Below are 23,010 nucleotides of genomic sequence, written 5' to 3' on the forward strand. Positions count from 1 at the left end.
TCCCTCAGTTGCAAAAGAGACTGAAATTATGCTATGAACATTTATTTATACAGTTATTTGATCCACGACAAGTTAGAGCTTTCAGTTTTGGCTATTAAGAGGATACGAACCAAACCAAGCTTCTCATATATCCCTAGGGGAGCCATGGATCTCACCTAAATACCTATGGGTTCATCAGTGCAGATTCAGAATATCCGTCCCTAAGGTCCCACCCCTGCTATATACAAATGCCCCACTTTAGAGGTAGGTTTTCCGTGACTACTCTACAAGTAGTATGGTGATCTCTGGGACTTTAAGATCTTTAGTGCTATCCATGCTGTAAGCCTACATACTGATAGCCTTAAGTTATTTGCCCAAGATACAGTGATGTACCACTACAGAAGAGATAAAGGAGCTCATTTAATGGCTCCTCCACAAAATGGAAATTACATTAAAAAAAAAAAAAAAACTTTGCTTGCAGGGCTGGATGTGATGGAGTAATCCCTGCTACTAGGAAAGGCTGAGGTTGGTAGATTGCTAGAGTTTAGGAGTTCTGAGCTGCAGTATCCCTCTAGTGGGCTGGATGTCCACACTAATTCCAGCATCAACATGGGAAGCCCCTGGGAGAAAATTCCACCAGGTAGTCTAAGGAGAGACTGAGAGATGAACCAGTCTGAGTCAGAAACAGAGTAGATCAAAGTTTCTATGCTGATCAGCAGTGGGGTCAGTCCTGTCAGTGGCCATGGCACTTTCACCTTGAGTGAGATTGAGAGACCCAATCTCAAAAGAAAAAAAAAATACCTTGGGATTGAACAGCTCCTGGGGAAAATTCTCAGGCATCCTCACAGGGTTTTATGAAACTGTGGCTTTTCATACTTCCAGAAACAATGGTTCAAAAGAGCATTTAATGGAAAGTGATAGTATCTGTTGAGACTCAGAGCTAGCTACTAGTATGACAGTCAAAACTAGAAAGAAAATCCTTTTCTCCTTTTAGTGTCTGCATGAGGTTTAGTAGAGTATAATTAGGATCTTTGAAGCATATAGCACTACCCATTAAAGGAAATTAAAGATCAGATATAGATTTAATTCAAAGAGGCACTGTTATTCATTCCTTCCTGGTTCTGGGTGTAAGAAGGGTCTGGGAACATGTTGATGTTATCAATACTTTGAAGAACTAGTCCATTTAATTTTCTCAAAACATAAGGGTGCTGTTATCATTTTGACCCTGTTTGGACAACCTTGGATGGAGGATAGGTGAGGTCAGATGTGCAGCTATTGATCAAGGGTAGGAAAAATGTGGCAGAGGTTGGGCTACACAAGGGCAAAAGTTTTTAACTTTTTCAGTGTCATGAATCCCTTTGAAGTCTAGTGAATTTAAGGATGCCTTCTCAGAATAATGTTTTTTAAATGCATTGAATAAAATACAAAGAATTACAAAGAAAACCAATCACATTGAATATAGTTATTTTTTTTTTCTGACAGGACCACTTGGGTTCACTTTAATTTCCTTTAGATTATATACATTCAGAGAGTACACTTCTTCTTTGGGAAGTCTCTATGACATTTCCTTAGATATTTAAACACTGAAGCCCTAGCATTTACATTTTATCACAGAAACCTCTGACTTCTTGTCTGGGGGAGTTCTTCTTTAGTCCATGATCACTTTTTGGGAAGCAGGCATTATGTTACACAGACAGGCTGATCACTTAAGGGTTGATGCTATTGACCCACACCTTTCAGAGGAGGACTTTCCCCGTCTCCTCAATAATTTCATGGTCTGGGGATGGGTCTAGGCAAGGGCCTGGAGGGTCATGATCCTGGCACAAAAAATGAATATAGTTATTAAAATTAAAAATTGTTTAAAAAATTAATGGACCCCAGTTTAAAAACTCTTAGGCTGGACATGGTTATTGTAGCTGACTAGAGGAAAGCCAAGCACATACTTAATCAGATAAAATCATCACTGGGATTGGGAAAGTCAGCTAAACTCAAGAAGAGGATAGGCCAGGGGCAGAATCAGGGTGAGGACAGAAATGGAAGCTGACCCTCCTCACAGTGGAACATACAAACTGAGTAGGATGGGGAAAGGGGATTGAGGAACACAGGCAAGAATCAAGGCTGGAGGGCAAACAGAAAATATGTTTAACTAATGAGGCTGGGTTGGTGGTACTGAAGAAGGTCAGAAAGTGGCAAGACAGAGATTAGGCCAAGGTCAGAAATAAGAGCTAGGTCCTCTTCTACCAAAGAATGTTAAGCCAATAAAGGTTCTTCACAAAGCATTTCCTCTTAAAAGGGTGGTCAGCATTTTGGACTTCTCTACGAGGGAATAGGCTGGTCTAGCTTTAAAGGAGCCTACTTACTAGAGGTCCTAGTTCTCTGACCTGGAAATATTTCCTTTAGGTCAAGAATTAGAGTCAGACCCTGTAGGGCAAAGCTCCCTCCTCCCAATGAACTGTGCCAGGGCCAGCCTGGGCATGACTTCCCCTGAGACCCTGGAGACCTTGTTGTTAGATTCATTTGGGAACGGAGAAGGATGACTATCAAGAAGATGTAACTGAGAAGCCTTGGCAAAGATTTTCTCTACACTTAGGCAGATTATCTGGCCAATTCTCAGAAAAGCTAGCCATATTGAAGACATCCAGGTATTCTTAAGAACTAGGGTCATACTCTCAGGAAAGTAGGGTAAAGGGGGCACTTTAAGGGGTGGAGAGTATAGCTGGAGGCTTAGGCTAAGCATGGGAGATTCTCCTGGGGCACCATGACCACATGACAGTAGCCAAAAACAGTTTTAAAAAGTGGAAACTCATTGTCCAGGCACCTCTTCTGGAGCACTTAAGGAAGTCAGAGAGCAAGGAAGTCCTGACATGTTTGGAATCAAACTGGCAGTAACAGGAGAGAGTGCAATTGTGGCATGTACTCTTTGGTCTTAAGTCCTTCTCCCCTTGTCTTGTTATTGAGATTGGGAAGAGGTACAGGGTTCAAGGAGTCTATGTTCGTCTTGAGTCCTAACTTATACTGCCTCAGAGACCATACATAGTAAGTGTGTACCAGAACAGCAGTAAATGATGACGAAAGCTGTGGTCTGATGCAAACAAGAGCTACAATCTCACTTATTTTAGTCTCAGTTTCCTGTCACTGAGAAAAATCCATCAATCAACAAGTATTTACTAAGTACCTACTATGTGCTGGTCACTGTGTTAGGTGTTGGGGATACAAGTACAAAGAATGAAACAATTCCTACTTGCAGGAGGCTTACATTCTAATGGAGGAGAGAAGTAAATATATAAATGTGTTTATAGAGTAAATACAAAGTGAATAAATAAAAATATATACAAGGTAGTTCAATGTAAGGTATTTGTGGAAGAAGGGTACTTGCAGCTGGAAGAGGGGGAATCAGGAAAGATGGTGCTAGACATCCATCTAAAAAAGATGAGAACTCTGTAAAGCAGGGGTAAGAAGGAAATTAATTCCAGACATGGGGGATGGCCAGGAGATAGGAGAGGGGTTGCTGGATATATAGAACAAGAAAAAAAAAAAGGCCACTTTGCTTGGATTGCAGAATGGGGCAAAATTTTACAGGGTTTTAGAAGCTAAACAGAGAAGTTTATATTTTATCTAAGAGGCAGTAAGAAGCCATTAGAGTTGATTGAGCAGGAGAGACACTTAGTCAGATATGTTCTAAAAAATTACTTTAGCAGCAATGGGTAGGATGACTTGGAATGGCAAGAAACTTGAAACAATTAGGAGGCTGCTACCATATTCTTTTTTTTTCTAGAATTTTTTTTTTCTTTTTTGGAGAGGGGAGGGCAGGGCAATTGGTGTTAAGTAACTTGCTCAAGGTCACACGGCTAGTAAGTGTGTCCAGTGTCTGAGGTCGGATTTGAACTCAGGTCCTCCTGATTCCAGAGCCAGTGCTCTATTCACTGAACCACCTATTCACCCCATGATGCCATATTCTTGGCTAGAGATGATAAGAGCTTGAATTAAGGTAGTTAGCTGTGTGGATGGAGAAAAGAAGTCAGATATAAGATATTGTGAAGGTAGAAATAGCAAGATTTGGCAACTGATCATATACATGGGGTGAGAGAGCATGAAGAAGATTGCACTCAAGGATTAAATCCAAGGATCACACCCAAGTTTCTGATCTAGGTGACTGGAAAGATGGTGGTGACTTAGACAGAAATAGGAAAGTTTCAAAGAAGGGAGAGTTTGGGGAAAATGGAATGATAGAGGGTTTAGTTTTAGAGATACTGAGTTTGAAATGCCTCCAGGATATCCAGTCTCAAATATTCAATAGGAGACGAGTAATGTGGGATGGAAGCTCAGGGGACAGTCTGGGGATATGTATCTGTAAATGTACATGTATACATGTGTACATATGTGTATACGCATGTGTATTGTGTGTGTGTAGATATAGAGATAGACAGAAAGACAGATAGATAGACAGATAGATAATCTGGTAGTTCTTGGTATAGAGATGAAAGCTGAACCCATGAGACTACTAAAAAAGAGTATAGAAATAGAAGAGGGTGTTGGTAGGGTCCTCTGGTGAAGATTTATTTTTAAGGAATAAAGGAGACTTGGACATATTTGAAGGTGGTAGGATAGGAACTAGTAGATAGGGAGAGGTTAAATATTAAAGAAGAGACAGGGAAGATTAGCCCAGTCCAGAAAATCTGCCTGCCCTTCCCCTTTTATTCTATCTACCCTTAATCACATGAAATAAAACTTAGAGTAGGCTTCAACACAACAAAAATATCGTATAAACAACTCCAAGTTCAATCATTTAACAAATGTTTATTAAATCCTTACTCTGTTACAGAAAGATAAAATTACCTTCCATGACACTTGACACTTTTTTGGCATTCTAACAGAGTCCATCACACTTCATTGGAAGACTATAAAAACTATGACTAAGTGCTTAGCGTAGACTTTTTTTTAAAGACACATTAAAACATCTTGCTAAAAATTCTCAAGACAGATATAAAGACAGCTTCCAACTATAAATACAAGATTTCCTCCTTAGGTCAAATGACTAAGAAAAGAGGTCTGGGTCTTAGGAATTGAAAGAATGGACCAGTGAGCAGCAAAGTAGTAAAAAGTAAAAATTGTCCATCCAAGTCTTACATTTTCATTTATGTGTCTCTATGGATATGGATATAGCTAGGACCATAGATTTAAACTTTAAAGGGATAATATGGGATCATAGATTTAGACCTGGAAAGGACCTTAAGAGACCATCTAATCCAATACTCCCATTTTAAAGAAGATGAAGTAGAGGCCTAAAGAGGTTAAGAGACTTGTCAAGATTACACAGGGAGTAAACATCAGAGTCAGAATTTAAATCAAGGTCCTTTGGGTCCAAATCCATCATGTCTTTCAATGAGTCCAATCGATCTCATTTTATGGGTGAGGATTTAGCCTCCATAGAGTACATATAAATATATGAAAGAGGACTTTTGTGATATTTAAATGTGGCCAATCGCATCCGACTATGACTTGGTCTTACCAGTCATGAGGTAGAATAGGCACACGTCCATATACTGTACACATCCCTTCATCCATTTTGCCTATAGATAAACATACTCATCTGTGCCCAGATGTACATTCAGAAACAACCCTACATCCTCACATACAGTTATCCACTAATTTAAAGACAGAGAAGTCAAATTAAAATGAACGGGTTGCTGCACTGGAGGTTATAACAAAATACAGATATTTAATCTTTAGGTATAGGGATAAGGAACAGATCTGTGGTTTCCTTGGTCTAAGGATCCCCAGGAAGGAAATTCCCTCAGATCAACATTTTCTCTACAACCTATAGTCTTAGAGAGCTACCAAGAACATTCAGAGGTTAAATATCTTGCCTGGGGTAACACTGCCAATAGTTGTCAGAAATAGGATTTGAACCCACTTTGTCTTGGTTCCAAGTATGACTCTCTGTCCACTACACTACCCCATACTCCTATAATGATACACTGCTTCTACAATTATATATTTAGCCATTTCAAAATACTTTTTCCAAATAAAAGTTCCAAGTTTTGGTAAATCCCTGGCAATTTACCAGGCCCTCCTAATATCACCTTGGAGCTATTTTGCAGGTGATGGCTACACACACACACACACACACACACACACACACACACACACACACACACACAAACACATATGCTGCAAGGATGTGTTCATCTCCAAAGAACTCTCCTTAATGTCTTATTGAAGCCAAAAAATTAAAATTTCAAGATAGTGAATTAAATTTGCAGAGTCACTGCTAAGGAGCAATAACATTACAAACAGGAAATTAGCCCAATTACAATATCCTCTGAATTATGATCTCTGCTTCTTTGCTGCTTTACCTCATACCAAATCACCCAAACAGACTGCTTACTGTCCATAGCAGCAGAGCAGGGAAAGCACAACGACAGCGCTCTCTCTCTCTCTCTCTCTCTCTCTCTCTCTCTCTCTCTCTCTCTCTCTCTCTCTCTCTCTCCCTCCCTCCCCCTCCCTCCTTCCCTCCCTCTCTTTCTCCCTCCTTCCCTCCTTCTCTCCCTCCCTCCCTCTCTCTCTGTCTCTGTAGCTCTCTCTTTTAAAAGGGGGCAGATAAATAGGTTACCATGTGCAGACTCTTATGCTCAGCAAGAGAGGATGAATCCTGTGCCCTATCTTAATAGGCAGTAACCCTAGACCAGTTATCTGACAGATCCCAATTTTGCCTCATAGAAGCAGGAGCCTGCAATCTCATGAATAAGGCAAACTTGATTAATGCCAGGTTGCTAGTGTCCAGCAGTCCCCTTGGCTCCAGCAGAAGTTCTGGTTTGTGGCTGGTTTCTCCAGGGTTTGGCCAACCCAACCATCAGTTTGTCTGTTTTGATTACTGAGTGTATATTAAAATTTTAAGCAAAATGGAGAGAGAAGAAGAGGACAGATGAACAAGAGAGTGATTAGGAGTCTCCTTGCACTAACGATGTGCAGAATGTCTTGAAAGAATTACTTCCTGTTTTTAATGACGATTTTAGAATGAGTTTTACTGATGCCTTCTATTATTACATCACAGTCATTTTGAAAAAATATTGGTCCTCTATCCCACTCTAGATTGAGCCTTCCCTTGTTAGAAAAAAAAAAAAAACCTAATATGGTAGATGGTCTGACAATGTGTATTACATTCTGCTGATGATGTATATAAGATTCTCTCCCAAAAGCATATAAGCTCTTTGAGGGCAGAGACCACTTATTTTTTCATCTTTGTCCTCTAGCATAGCTCCTGGCACATGATATAGGCTTAATAAATGATCTTCTGAAAGTACAGGTCTAACCATGTTACCCTTCCACACTCTCCTCAATAAACTCCAATGGCTGCCTATCACTCCCAGGATAAAATAGAAAATACTCCATTTTGTTTATAATGCCCTTGATAACCTGGCCCTGCCCTACATTTCCTGTCTTCTTACACCTTGGACTCCTTCCCCTACCCCACCCCCGACCCCTACCATGTATTCTAAGATCTAATAACCCTGGTCTCCTTGCTATCCCCAATTCCCAACTCCAGACACTTTCACTAGCTGCCCCCCATGCCTGGAATTCTTTCCTTCCTCATTTCTACCTTTTGGTCTCCCTGGCTTCCTTTCAATCCTAGCTAAAATCCCACCTTCTACAAGAAGCCTTTCCTGATCCCCCTTCATGCTAGTGTCTACCTTCTGCTCATCACTTCTCATCTATCCTGTTTGCACATAGTTTTTTTCCAAACTGTCTCCCCCATTAGACTGTGAGTTCCTTGAGAAAAGAAACCATCTTTTGTCTTTTTTTGGTATCTCCAGTGGTTAACACAATGCCTGGCACATCATAGGTGCTTAATAAGTATTTATTGACTGACTGATGTGGAAGTATTTCTCATGATTACAACCAAGTTAGGGTTCCAAACTTGACTAAATCAGTTTTTCTAAGCTAAAGGCTGACACTGCCTTCCTCTTGCATTTCTTAGGCCCAAGGTATTTCTCTTGGCCTATACTAAGAAAGTTATATTTTTCCCCCACCTGGACACAAAGTATAGTTTCCTGAGGAACAAAGTCTTCTTTTAACTTCTTGATGGTACAACATTCAGTCCAGGCCACTCAGCGCAAGGAAGAATAAGCCAAGTTCTTGCTTCTGGGGGCCCAGCATCTTTCTGATCAGTTTGTTCTCAGCAACCAAGGCTTGTTTTGTTTTTAGAGACAGCATCATAGAACTGGAGATTACAGCCCTAAATGACAGAAGAGACTTGGCTCTAAATCTTGCCTCTGGTACGTAAAGGTTCTGACACTTTGGGCTCATAGCCCATTTTGTCTCTCTCTGCTTCAGTTTCCCTGTCTGTAAAATGAAGCCAATAGAACCTGCAAAAACGACTTCACTGCAAACCCTCCCAACATTCCCCTCCAAACAACTTTAAAATAACACTTGAAATTGAATTTTGAAGTGGCAGAGCCAACAAAGGGTCAGGGGAAGACATTTTTCTAGCCTAAGACAACTTAGGAGGTTGGCAGGAGAGGTCTGTGACACCATGGTGAGCAGAACCACATGCAGTGGCAACACCAGCAGCAAGCTGCGAAGGTAACCGTGACAATGGCAACTGCTTCCAGAGCTCTCAGCCCAGAGACGGTAAGGATGTCAGACAACTGGTCAGAAGAAGATTATGGGGACCCTTTGCTAGCACTGGGTCTAGCTGGAATTGATTGGAAACTCTATCACCCATACATGGTTCTCGATCACAGTTCCAAGGCAGAGAGGAGTACTAGCACTTGTGGCCACAGGAGATCAGGGTTCCTGGTTAAAGTTCCAGGCCCAAGAGGAATACTAGTGCTTATGATTGCAGGGGACTCAGGGCCTCTCTGGGTAAAGGACTCGGGGCCTTCCTGGGTAAAGACCAAAGTACAGACTAGGAGAGCAGTGACCTTACCTCTGCATGGATCACACCACCTCGGAAGGACCAAAAATTTGCAGACCCCCAAAACCAGCACTGGCCTTTTCATCAAGAATGCAAGGAAGTCCTCTATTTCATTAAAAATCCATGCCCCCCCCCCCAAAGGATTATAGTTCATTTTGCTAGGTAGGTTATTGTTGGTTATAATCCGAGCTCCTTTGCCTTCTGGAATATCACACACCAAGCCCTTCAGTCCTTTAACATGGAAAATGTTAGAACTTATAAATGAAGGATAAATAAAATATCCTTATATATGCTCATTGCTAACTATCATTGAAACATAAGCAAAAATAACATTAACCTGGCCCTAAATTGTGATTAGCGAAATTTTTCTATTTGAGGTAAAATCTTATGGGACTATCTGATATTATTCTAAGTTTTTTATTTCAAGTATGATTCTCTGAATTATCATGAAGCCAATAGTCCACCATTTAAGGGGAATGCTGTGTGCTGCCCAAAGCAGGTGTGGTCTGAGAACTCCTACAGGTGAATGTCTGTCCCCAGGAAAAGTTGAAGAGACAACCTTGCAAAGATAGGAGCCTCTTGACAAAGTTTTCTCACAGTGTTTTTCCTTTCTGAACAGGAAATTTTCCCACCTGTTTAATTCTGAGCATTGATATGATACCCTGTGAATAATGTGGAACTTATTGTATGATTGGTTATTTACTATGTCTCTTTCCTAGAATGAAATAGAGCTAAGAGAATTTATCTCCTGTTATATAGCTTGTGTCAGATTAATCTGTGCCCTAGAAGGGACAGTTTTGATATTGTTGTAACCATGTCCCTCTTTTTCCTTTCATAGCAAATTTCTATTACCAGGGCAAATGAAAAATGGAAGTTTGTCTTGACTGCAATGCTAAATCTATTAATTAGTAGATTAATACAGTAATATCTGAGTTATTATAAGAGGATGAAAGTATAAAAGATCTTATTGTTTTAAAATGAATTTGTGGTCAACTCCATATCTTAAACAACTAAGTAAATGAGTTTTTAGGCTTACAATCTCCTTACTAATAGCTATATATTCATGTATAAAATTAGGTCCCCTTAAAGTATCTCATTCCTTCAAGATGATATGAGGATAATATATGTATCCTTAAAAAGGGAGTATAAGATGAAGATATAAAAGCTTTTATAAAATTTAATGGAGTAGTAGACTTTGATAAAGCAACAAGATTAGGCTGTTAGAATTCTAAGAATAAGGATGTGTGTGTGTGTGTGTGTATTCAATTGGCTTGCAAATATGTCTAATGGGAAATACAGGTTTGAGTATGTTTTAGTTTTAAGTTCCAAAAATTAGATGAAGGTTATTATATGTAAAATTGCATTAATATTTGTAAAGAATTTTAAATCATGTCCTTTTTTTCCCCTTGTTTGAAGTCTCTGTCTGATAATATTAAGGGATGGGAGGGCTCATTTACCAAGTCAGACCCTCTTCCTTTAGTCTGTAGATGACACTGTTCACATCACAGTACTGAAATTCTCTGAAGTTTCAGGCGAATTGTTGGTTTCTAATTTGTTGTTCTTATAGCTCTGTTGTCAATAGGGTTAGATCCATGCAGCCGAGTTAATTCTCACCACATGAACTAGTTACTGGAAAAGCAAATTTGGGAGGTTGTATTAAATTGTATCAAGTCTTGTTATTGGAAAATTTTAGCAGAATTACCTAGGAATCTCTGCATGTGACTTGGAACCAGAGAAGCAGAGCTACTAAGAGGAATCCCTTTAGAGCTTCCCTGAGAACAAGGCCTATTCCAGAATGTCTGAGGCAGATGTTTCCAGGGACCAGATGACTACATGGGACATCTGGGACTCAAGGTGAAATGTGCTAATGAAGTGAACACTGGGATTGGGTTACCAGGTTACAAGGAAACTTGATGTTATTATTCTCCTTAACTAAATTTGTTTCATTTTTATGACATTGAAGGAAACGTGGAATTATGATTTTTGCAGTCCTCATGGCCACAGTTCATTTGTGTCCTACTGTAAGTTTAAATTCCCTAGTCTCTGACTCTTCCTCAAATTGATTTGGCACAAGCAGCAGAGATTAGGATAATGCAGTTAAAAACAGAGGAGTAATATGGGTCTGATTGTGGTGCTATCCCATGAATATGGTTAGCACCAAAGGGAGGATTGGGCAAAGTCAGGCCACTAGACAAAATATGGTCCGAGTGACCCTCATATTTTCACCTTGCTCAGTCTTTGGGTACTGTGCTAAACCAGACTACAGGAGAGGGTGAGGTCCCCTTTAGACTAATCCTAACATCTAAGCACTACTCTCATCACCTGAGAACTAGTTTCTTCTCCCAATGATGCTGTAATGAGAAGGAGCTGAGATGACACTTATTCCACTTCCTCATTAAAATGTCTATCAATCAAGATTGTCTTATTCTTATATGCAAATTATTCTACAAAAGCAGGCTGAAACTTGGATTTGGCGACAGACCCCACTCCAACTGCTTGATGCCTTGGAGAGCCAATCAACTCCATGCTGTCTTTATTTCCTGAGTTTACCTTTAATTGATTAAGGCCTGAACCAGGATTTTTCTTTTAACAATGCCATATTGCTTGGAATTTTTTTTCAAGAAAAGATGCTATATGAGGATAGTAAGACTCTATCTCTTCTCTGGGTTAAAGCCCTATTTTCCCTCAGTCATCTCTTTTCCCTCAGCTATAGACCTTTGGAAAATTCACATAATTTTCTCCCTACTGTTCACAATAATAATATTATCCTGTCTTTTTATACAGAATTCTCCAGTGATCCACCACCTGGAAAACACTTGCCTGCAATTATTTTTCAATAGTAGCAATGGACTCCATTCCAAATTCTTACCTGGTTCACCTTGGGTCCAATGGCAAGCATTTCTAAAAGAGCTAACCAAGATAATTATTTGTAGCCTTGAAATAGAGTTTTCTCTTTGAGATTTAAATAGCTCATGCAGTGACTGAATCCATAAGCACAATCTTAATAGCACCATGCTCCATCCCAAGAGTTATCAAAATGTTTGATCAGGAAATTATTATTTAAAAAAAAAACACCTGAATATGAAAAGTGGAATAAACAGAGACATTTTAATGATACACGTAAGACATTTAAGTGATAATAGAGAACAAAATCTTAGGACTTAGAAGTGAGAGACCTTAAAGATTCATTCACAGAAAGAAACTCAGAGTCAGAGCAAAAATATTTATAGCAACTCTTTTGTGGTGGCAAAGAATTGAAAATCAAGGGGATGTCCATCAATTGGGGAATGGCTGAACAAGTTGTGATATATGATTGTGATGGAGTACTATTGTGCTGTATGAAATAGCAAGCTGGATGGTTGAAGAAAAACCTGGGAAGACTTATATGAACTGATGCAAAGTAAAGTGAGCAGAACAATGAGAACATTGTATACAGTAACAGCAATATTGTAAGCATAATCAACTGTGAAAGACTTAGCTACTCTGATCAAGACAGTGATCCAAGACAATTCCAAAGGAACCCGAAATGAAAAATGCTATCCACTTCCAGAGAGAGAACTGATGAACTAGAAATAGTCTGAAGCATACTTGTAAAATTTTCTTTATTTTTACGGTTAGATTTTGTTTGTTTTCTTTTGCAACATGGTTAATACAGAAGTATAGTGGGTTTTTTTTTTGAGGGGGCAATTGGGGTTGAGTGACTTGCCCAAAGTCACATGGCTAGTTTTTGTGCGTGTGTTAAGTGTCTGAGGTTTGATTTGAACTCAGGTCTCCCTGACTCCAGGGCCAGTGCTCTATTCACTGCGCAAACTAGCCGCCCCTCAGAAGTATGTTTTACATGACTTCATATGTATAATAAAAATCAAATTGTTTGCCTTCTCTAGGAGGGAGGAGGGTGAAAGGGAGAGAATTTAGAACTCAAAAAATTAATAATATTTTATTTCTTCTTGCATATAAAGATAATCTTTAAAATTTATTTAAAAATTTTTTTGAGTTCCAAATTTTCTCCCTCCTTCCCTCATCTCCCCCCTCCCTGAGAGAGTAAATAATTTGATATAGGTTATACATGTGAAATTATGCAAAACATATTTCTGTATTAGTCACATTGTGAAAGAAGACAGATCAAAAGGAAAAGAACATGAAAAAATAAAGTGAAAAACAGGTATTAAAATTTTTTTAAATGTTAGGTAATTTTTACATGTAACTGGGAGATATTTAATGAAATAAAAAAGTCATATGGAAAAAATAAATAAAAAAGAATTTTGGCTTAAATGCATACCCTTAAAAAAAACAAACAACCTGTATGAACTTGGACAAATCGAAGGCCTCAGTTTCCACATGGCAGGATGGACTACAGGACTTTTATGTGCCTTTGGGCTTTGACTCTATCTCAACAGTCTAGAGAATTTCGGGGGTGGAACTTCTCAGGTCTTTCTGACTCTGTGAGGCCAGCTATCTACATCATTATAACAGTATTTCTCCCCATACATCCCTGAAAACCCACAAAGGAACCAGGAGTGGGAGGCAATAACTTTTTCCTTCTCAAGATGCACAGCAAAAAACAATGTTGGGTTTCCACTATGGCTTTAAGATTCACTACCATGCCATGGCCTTACCTTGTAACTTGGGTTCTCATGCCAAAATCCAAGGATCTCATCGACTGCAGCACTTCAACACAGCCTATGTACTGGAGTAAGGGGGGGAAAAAAAGCACATGTAGGGAAAAAAAAAGCCAAACCCATAGAACATGTAAATCATGACACAAAAAGTACAGCTTTCACCTTAGCAACCCCACATTGAAGATACTAGAAATTATTTTCATCAAATCATCAAATTGGGTCCTGATGGCTTTCCTGGGCTTACACATTTGAATATTAGCCCTGGGCATCTGAACATCAAGGGGGACATATGGTCAATAAAACTCTGGTATAAATAGACAAGAAACTCATCAGCATCCCCACTAAATGTAAGACAGCATTTCTCCAAGACTTTGTTCTTTGGTTGTTTTGTAAGCACCAAATGGCCTACCTTGAAAATGATCTGGAAGTTTCTTAGAAATGATAGCTTTCGAGTTTTCTCCCATAAAATGACTGATATGGAAACACATTTTAAATGATTGCACATGTATAATCTATATCATATTGCTTACTGTTTGGGAGGGAGGAGATTGAATTTGGAATTTAAAACTTTTTCTAAATGAATGTTAAAATTGTTTTTACATGTAATTGGGGGAAATAAAATATTCTTTTTTTTTTAAAAGCAATTAGGGTTAAGTAACTTGCTCAAGGTTACACGGCCAGGTGTTTCTGGGTGGGTGCTAAGTGTCTGTGCCCAGATTCGATCCCAGGTCATCCCGACTCTGGGGCCGGTGCTCTTACTCACCGCGCTACCTGGCCACCCCTAAAATATTCTTTTAAAAAATATTTTCTTTTTGTTTTTTTACTTTAAAATATTTTTTAAAAAAATTAATGACAGCCTTCCTGTTCAGCTTTCCTTTTGAAGTAGCCTGAGGGCTTCTGGCTTGTGCTGTGGATGAACAGCCAGAGGTATCAGAAACTGGGTTCTGAGGATTTTTAGGGGGAGGCCATTATCTCCCAATAGAATTAGAACCCATATCCAAGTACTGGGAAGATTAAGCCAATTATTTGGCAAAGCACGATGACAAAAACTATGACTGCCTCCTTTTTTATCATTCTTTTCATTGTCTTGGACATAACTGGTCTTCATTAAATATTTACTGTGGAATGAATAAGGTGCTGGGGGGTGGGGTGGGGGTGGAAATCAGTGTATTTTGTCCTGTCCTGACATGTGGTTTCCTCAGCTGTGGACCTCTCGGTGTGCAAACCTCCCCTCTCTCACCTGTAAACTATAATTTAGTAGATAAATCCTAGGGAGTTGCCTGTGGGACCAAGAGTTTTAGTGAAGGTTACTCAGGTAGTAAATTGGAAAGGCAGGATTCAGCCTAGATCTCTCTGACACACCACTCTAGATAATTCAGCTCAACAAGCAATTAAGTCTGGTAGGTGCAAGACACTGGGCTGGGTAGGGTTAATACAAAGACAAAATTGAAAAACAGCCCCTGTCCTTAAGGACTTTGCATTCTACCAGAGGCAGCTAGGTGCTGGAGTGTAATATAGAAGTGTCAAATTCATGGCTCAGACCAGATTAAAATGTAATTGGCAAGTGGTCAGCAAAGTAAATAAAAACACAATACAACACAGATAATGTTAGTTTGTAATTTTCTAAGTCAATATACCACCATAAAGGTCCTTTTCTGTTTGAGTTTGACACCAATTATGGAGTGGAGCATCTTTCTTGGAATTAGGAAGAACTGAGTTCAAATTCTACCCCAAATACTTACTAGGTGTGTAATCTGGGCAAGTCACTTATTCTCTCAGCTTCAGTTTCCTCATCTGTAAAATGGTAATAGCACCTACTTCATAGGGTGGTTTTAAAAATAATAGGTTAATAGATTTGGAGATGGAAGGGACCTTGGACATTATCAAATCCATACTTCCACCCTTCATTTTAATTTAGGCAATTAGACGGCATAGTAGTTAGAACACTAGATTGGGAGTTAGGAAGACATGAGTTCAAATCTTGCCTCAGACACATAATAGCTAAATGACCTTGGATAAGTCACTTCCTCACTCCACCTTAGTTTCCTTATCTATAAAATGAAGAGATTGAACTTGAAGGCCTCTAAAGTCCAAATGTGTTTTTTTCCCATCAAACTCACCTCTTATTCTCCCACCCTTCACTCCCCCTCCCCCCCAAAAAAAATCTTCATTGGTTTCATATTGCTTTTTTAATAAAGTACAAACTTTGTCTTTTGTCTGGCATTCAAGGCCATTCATAATCTGGACCAGGGGAGAATATTTCCTAAATGAAGTCTCTAACATTCAAGTGAAATGGTTTACTACCCCTCCTTCCAGAGGCATTTGCATTTTAGAGAGTAATGACTAGCCCAAAGAAATGAATAAATCAAGGTAGAATTTGCTGGGGGTGGGGAAATGCCTTCCCTAGAGCTTCTCAAATCACCCGTAGATGGGTGACTGCCCACTCTGCACACTAGCAAAATACTTGTGAAGTTCTTCTCTCCAGCATTTCTCTCCTCAGAACCCACCTTTACTGGCCTGCCAGTAATAGCCACAGGGATATGCTTCCCACCTAGTTCACATGGATACAATGAGAGATTCAGAAGAAACATGAGTCAGAGCCCATGATCATTCCAAGAGTGAATGAGTTTCCATTCTACCTTGGGTAGGAGAGGCTACTCTAAGAAGAAAGTAGGGGGTGGGGGTAAGGAAATCGTGCCAGAATTTTGCAACAAATTACCATTAAGCCCAGAATGGTGTTGATGTTATCACTGACTCACAAAAGTCCATTTTAGTCAAAGACCTTTCCCTGGAGAATGGCAAGATCTGAGAGACAGAGAGAAGAGGACAGAGGCAGAGAGACAGACACAGAGACAGAGAAAGAAGAGAAGAGAGAGGAGACAGAGAGAAGAGATAGACAGAGAGAGAGACAAAGAGACAGAGAAAGAGAGACAGAGAGAGACAGAGATAGACAGACAGAGAAAGAGACAGAGACAGAGAAGAGGAGAGGAGACACAGAGAGAGAGATAGAGAGACAGAGAGAAGAGACAGAAACAGGGAGACATATAGAGACAGAGACAGGGAGAGAGAGACACCATGCCAGACAGAGACAAAGAGACAGCAAGAGAGAGACAGAGAGTGTCTAAAAATGACGTTTGTCTACTTCTTTGTTGCATAAACATATAGGGCTGAAGCTCAAGGGTTTTGAGGGCTGCATAAGAAGGAATTTGGTTTATTAATATGGGCATGAGCCAGAGTGAAGTCAAAGTCTTCATCATCTCTTCCTTATTAGTCTCCCTGCCTCAGATCTCTCAGTTCTCCAATCCATCTCCCACACATCTACCAAAATGATATATATTTTTTTTAATTTATAGGATAAAACAAGCATTTCCCATAACATAGCATAACAAAAAAGGGTGATTGCACATGAAACTAAACTGCGAATGTATTATCTACATCTTGCTATTCCTTTTAAGATATTTCTACAACACAGGTCTGACTATGGCACTCTACCACCACCACCATCCACCTCAAAGTTCCCATGGCTCCCATTTGCCTCTACAAAAAACTCATCATTTTGGTATTCAAAGTCCTTTGCTCTCTATCTCCAGCCTCATTTCCTGTCTTCAGGTTCATTACACATTCATTACTCCTCTTCATATATTCCATGTTCCAGTAAAATGTCTTATTCTATATAGACATTTCATCTCCTTTCTCCCTGCCTTTATACAGGTCGTCTCCCATGCCAGGAATGCATTCACTCCTTCCTCACCCTACCACCCTTACAATCTGTAGAGTCCTTCAAGTCTCAGCTCAAACACCACTTGGGACATGAGGTTTCTCCTGATCCCTTCAGGTGAGAGTGCCCTGCAGCCTACCCCACTTCCAAAATTACTTTGTGTTTACTGTACATATGTTCGCATTTACTTCTATGTGCTATGTTGTTTTCCCTGATGGAATATTAGCACCTTAAGGGAAGGAACTGTTTTCACTGGTCTTTGTGACCCCCGGTGGTTGACACATAGTGGCTGTTTAATAAATGCTTGTGAATTGATTGGGCTGTTGATCAATATGTTCATCCCCCATTTAACAGAAAAGTGAGACTCAGAGATGATAAATGACTGTGCCCAAGCTCAATGAATGTAAGTGATTGGCTTGGGTTCAGTTAGTCAATGTAATTTTAATCAGTTGGGACTTCATCTCAGAGTTCTTGAGCCCATTGTCCAGTGCTACATAATGAGTATGAAAAATCATCATTAGAATGGGTTTATGCAAGTATTTCCAAATTTGACTTCTTGTTATTGTTCAGTTGCGTCCAACTCTTTGTGACCCCATATGGGGTTTTCCTGGCAAAGACACTGGAGTGATTTGCCATTTCCTTCTCCAAGCTCATTTTTACAGATGAGAAAACTGAAGCAAACATGGTTAAGTGATTTGCCCAGGGTCACACAGCTAGCAATTGTCTGAGGCCACCTTTGAACTTGGGGCTTCCTGATTCTAAGTCCAAGGCTCTTATCCACTGATAGACCTAGCTGCCCTACTTGACTTCTATTGGAGCCAAAATAACTATATTAGTTTTCCTTTACACAACGCTTTTATGTTTTACACAACAAATTATGAAACTGAAACTCAGAAAAATCCAATGATTTGCCCAAGGGCACATAAGTACTAAAGCTAGGACACAAACCCAGGTCTTCAGACCAATGGGGCCAATGTGTCATTCTGTAATACTGCTCTCCCCTGAGATTGGGCTTCTAAAAACTATGGAAAGTGGGGTGACATCATGGGAAGAATGGTGGAGCAGAATTGAAATAATGAAAGTGAATGAGAGCTGTTTAGGAGCAAGTCCAAATACAAATAAAACCTCTAACTTGGCTGAGACCTTCATTGCCAGTATAGACCTTTCATTCAGAATCTAACAGACTGATCACCTAACTTTCTAGCTTTAGCTATTCCTTTGATGTTCAGAGGCATTACTAATATTTGTTCAGTCTGTGCTTTAACAACTTACTCATAGAAAGAGAACAGAACATTCATTGGTCTTGGGCCCTATATCCCAGAGGGGAAAAAATATTCTGGTTTTTGTTTCTGGTTTTTTTTTTTCGGTTTCTTTTTGAGAAGCAAAATGGGAACATATGGCCAATAGGACACAGAAGCAGGGGATCCAAGTTCTAGGTCTGGCATGAATCAAAGTTTCTGAATTGTGACTTCACAAGTGCTACTTAGTCTGTATAGACCTCAGTTTCCTTATTTTTTTAAAATGGAGGTGATTCTCCTTATCCTTTACAAATATTAGATATAACTACCCTAGTAAAGGTCTTTCCCCTTTCCCTGGTCCAATGCATCCTTTATACAGCTGCCAGAATAACGTGTTCCTCTGCTCAAAAGTCTTTAGTGGCGTCAAGGCCTACAATTAATATCCAAGCTCTTTTACCTGAATTCAATGTCCCCCAGAATCTGGGGCCAGCCTGCCTTCTTGGGTTTCTCTCTTACTACTCCTCTCCATGTGCATACACTTCCGGCAGACTGGACCATTTATCCTCTATCCACACAACTGCTTCTATTTTCCCTCATTTCATTTCCCTCATTTCCATCATCCAAAGACCTTGCTCATGTCTTTGCCCTATGCCCAGAATGTCCTCTCTCCCCTCTTTACCTGATGAATCTCTAAGTCATGACTCCAATGCTACTTCTTCCATGAAGCCATTCACCAGTCTTCCACCAATAATGACCTTTGCCTGCAAATCTCATATAACATTTTGTTTTGTAATTCTCTAATGTACTTACCATGTAGTACTATATGTTATAGTGACCATGTGCTTGTGTCTCCTCTTGCTATAAGACTATATGCCCTCTAAAGACAGGGGCAGAGTCTTATTATCCAAACTGTCTTTTTGCTCTGCACATGGTAAGGGCTTAATAAATATCTGCTGAGTAAGTGGCTGATTGACCAAATGAATGAGTCCTATATGTAATACAAAGAAAGTACAAGTGTCCCTGCCCCTGAGGAGTTTATAATCTACTTAATATTCATGGAACAATCACAACAATACCAGACAGTATTTAATTAAAGGCAGTGTTTCATAGTGAATGGAGTGCTAGGTTTAGATTCGTAAAGACCTGGGTTTAAGTCCTTCTAACTTTTATTTCTTATGTAAACCTAAACAAGTCACTAAACCTTCATATGCCATAGGCACATCCTTAGAACTTGTCAGCTAATTCATAGATTTGTTGAAACCTATGGTAGGAGAATATCTCCATCCTGATGAAACAACAGATCCTTCCCTGTCTATATCAGAGGTGTCAAAAATAAGTACTACTGGCTGCTTGCAGCCCACAACACTCTTGAATGATGCCCAAACCAGATTAAAATGTAACTGAGATGTATTTGACAAAGTAAATAAAAATACAATAAAACACAGTTGATATTAATATATGGTTTTCTAAGTCAATATGCAGTCAGCAGGGATCTTTAGTACCATTTAGTGGCCCCCATTTCTAGTTGAGTTTAACACCTCTGCTCTACGTAACTGAAAGAGAAACTGAATGGTCTAAACTCTCAAAGCCATAGTAGTATTAAGATGGGAGAAATCATGGTTGGGTGTATCACAGTTTCACACTGGGGCTAAAAAGAACTCCATTGACCATATAGCAGGCAGTTTCCCTTAGTTCACTAAGAAATTTCTTTCTCTTTCAGTTTGGCTACTCATTTTATTTGACCCCCAGGTTAGTAAACTTGGTGATGGGTGAGATTTTTCCCAGAGCTCTCTAGGAATCTAGGCTAAGAAATTCCCCAGCAATGTTCAAAAAATCTCAAAAATAACCTGAAACCTTCCTGTACAATCTATATTGCTATTTCTACAAGAAGAGATAGTCTTCCTGGATAAATTGAAGGGTTTCTGGTTTTGGTTCTAGTACAAAATGAAGCATTCCGTGAAAGAAAACCAGAATTCTATCCCTTGCAGTAACTGGGATGTAATGCCAAGTTCATGAAAAGCAAGATGAAAAATAGTGGCAGGAGATAAGTGAAGATCATGTGCCCAGAATGGAAATTAGCTAAGACCTCACCTTGAATAGTAACCAGGTCTTTTTGGACTAGTGAGGAATGACCAATACAAGTAACACAGATAAACAGCCATAGTCCAAGAGCAAGAAAGAGATCTCCCTAAACATTTCCTAAATAAAGAGCTATACCTGGTGTCCGCAAACATATTAATCATTCATAATAAATCCACTGATGGCCTTGGAAAATGTATGCAGATTTTAAAGCACATTGCATATTCCATCCCAGGAGTGCAAGGCTGTGGGCAAAAATAATTCAAACGTCTATTTCATGGGGAATGGAGCTAGGTTTCTTTGATGTTTCTGGGCTGCTATAAACCTGAGTTGCTGAGATTGTAAAGAATTCCCACACCTTGGGGTGATGTTAATGAGGAATGAGACTGAACTTTTTAGAGATTGTGTGGGTCTATATCGAAAGAGGAGAGAGGAGGGTGAGTCTGCCTCTGTGCATATTCATATATTTCTGACCCAATTTAAGTCTGAGTGGTCCCCGTGTATGCCTACATGCCTAGCCTTAGGCAAAATTATAAAGTAGGCAGATGTCATTTTTCTCACTTTGCTCCACCCTTCTGAAACTTTTTTTCCCTTTGTACATTCCTCTTCAGGTGTCCAGAGTCCTGCTAATGTCTTCTCTTCATTTAAAAAATTTGCTCTAGGATCCTTCTTTCACACTAAAGTATAAGTGACTGATAACTAAATTGCTAATGTAAATTAAAGGACGTTAGTTAACTCTTTTGTATGAGTCTCCCCATGCTTCAAATCTCTTCACTCTCTGAACTCTCACACTCTAAATTAAAATGTTTCCTCCTTCCATTTCCATATTAACAGGAAATTTAAGTGTTAAGATAAAAGGATCATAGGTCCAAAAGGGAAGGCAGAGGTCATCTGGTCCAACTCCCTCATTTTACTCGTAAGGAACTTGCCCAGTGCTACACAGAGAGATGGAGACCAAAATTATATTCAGGTCTTGTGACTCAGAGGCAGCTAGGTGGTGTAATGGATAGAGTGCCAGGCTTGGAGTCAGAAAGACTCATCTTCCTGAGTTCAAATGTGATACTTATTAGCTGTGTGACCCTAGGTAAGTCACTTAACCCTGTTTGCTTCAGTTTCCTCATCTGTAAAATGAGCTGAAGAAGGAAATGGCAAACCACTCCAGTATCTATGCCAAGAAAACCCCAAATGGGGTCACAGAGGATCAGACAGAACTGAAACAACTGGACAACAATAAATTGTGACTTGGAAGTCCATCACTTCCCACTGATCCATTCTGTTCTCTAATGTGGCTCATAAATAGAAATGTCACCTTTCTCCCACAGAACAAGAATCTCGGGCCCTGCAAATAAATTGTCTGCTCCCCAAAAGCCCCAAGGAAATTACAGTTCAATGGCATGCTGACACTCTTGGAAACCCCACAACTTTAAGTGGGAGGGGAATGCAAACTATAAACTTTTGAAAGTTAGAAACTTATATGCAAACAGTATTGCATTACCAGCCAACACACCGCTTACGTGGGCAAGAGAAACACGACAATCATCCAGGCCTGTCTGTGAGTCCTCATGCCAAGAAGCCCACTCCTGAGGCAAAGCCCCATAAACCAACTTTGTTCTGACAAATTTTTGGAGTAGGAAAAGATTTCAGCTCCACCCACGGATCTGAACCCAGCTTGGCTGACTCAGTTGGAGGTCCTCCATGGGGCAAATGTGTGGCCGAAAGAATTCAGAGGGCTGTCACCTTTCCCAGTATTAACTTTAAAGCATGAGAGAGACCACAGGATGCAGTCCAGTTCTCTTCTTTGGAGCCATTTAACAAGAGCTAGCGCTGCAAAGGATGCAAGAGGAATGTTTTCTGATCCAGCTTGACCTTTGTGTAGGCGTTTGGATTTGCTTTCACAGCTTTGGTACTGAATCCTCTTGACCACTCTGAGGTGTGTGGGGAAGGAAGACAGGCAGTGCAGCAAAGCAGAAAGGATGCTGGATTTGGAGTGAAGACCTGGGTTCTTGAACTTGCTGTGGCTGTTCTGCCTTCTGTTCTTGAAGGGGACCAATGACATCAAATGGGTGATGTCTTAACTTCCGCTTGAAGTGGATTTAAGTGAGGCAGACTTAAGCACTTATTAACTTTGTGATCTTGGCAAGTCATTCAACCTCTCTCAGGTCTCAGTTTTCTCCTTTATAAAAGGAGAGGGCTGGATTAGATGGTCTCTGAGGTTCATAAAGGTGTTCAGAAACTCCATTTTACAGATGATGAAACTGAGGCTCAGAGGAATTCCTTGACATGGTCATGGTCACAAAGTGAGTACATGGGAGAGGCAGGATTCTAGCCCATCTCTCTCCATATTCCCATAACTCTTCAAGAACAATACTTCACCGAACACTTATTAAGCCCCTAATAACAATAATTTATAATTATAGCTTACATTTCTAGAATATTTTAAGGTTTTAAAAAAACTCATTA

General features: G+C 39.8%; 1 protein-coding gene across 2 annotated transcripts in view; it reads right to left on the bottom strand.

The window, feature by feature from the left end:
* SHC4 (SHC adaptor protein 4) overlaps window positions 1–23,010 on the bottom strand; it is a 169,518-nt gene that overhangs the window by 118,044 nt on the left and 28,464 nt on the right. For both annotated transcript variants that reach the window (XM_069098007.1, XM_069098006.1), the window contains exon 3: window positions 13,513–13,583. In XM_069098007.1, coding sequence (XP_068954108.1) covers window positions 13,513–13,583 — 71 coding nt within the window. The remainder of the gene's footprint in view (window positions 1–13,512; window positions 13,584–23,010) is intronic.

The sequence above is a fragment of the Petaurus breviceps genome, unplaced genomic scaffold (genome assembly GCF_028583685.1).
Source record: "Petaurus breviceps papuanus isolate PSGF00001 unplaced genomic scaffold, PetGlider_PUasm1.0 37, whole genome shotgun sequence".
Lineage (NCBI taxonomy): Eukaryota > Metazoa > Chordata > Mammalia > Diprotodontia > Petauridae > Petaurus > Petaurus breviceps.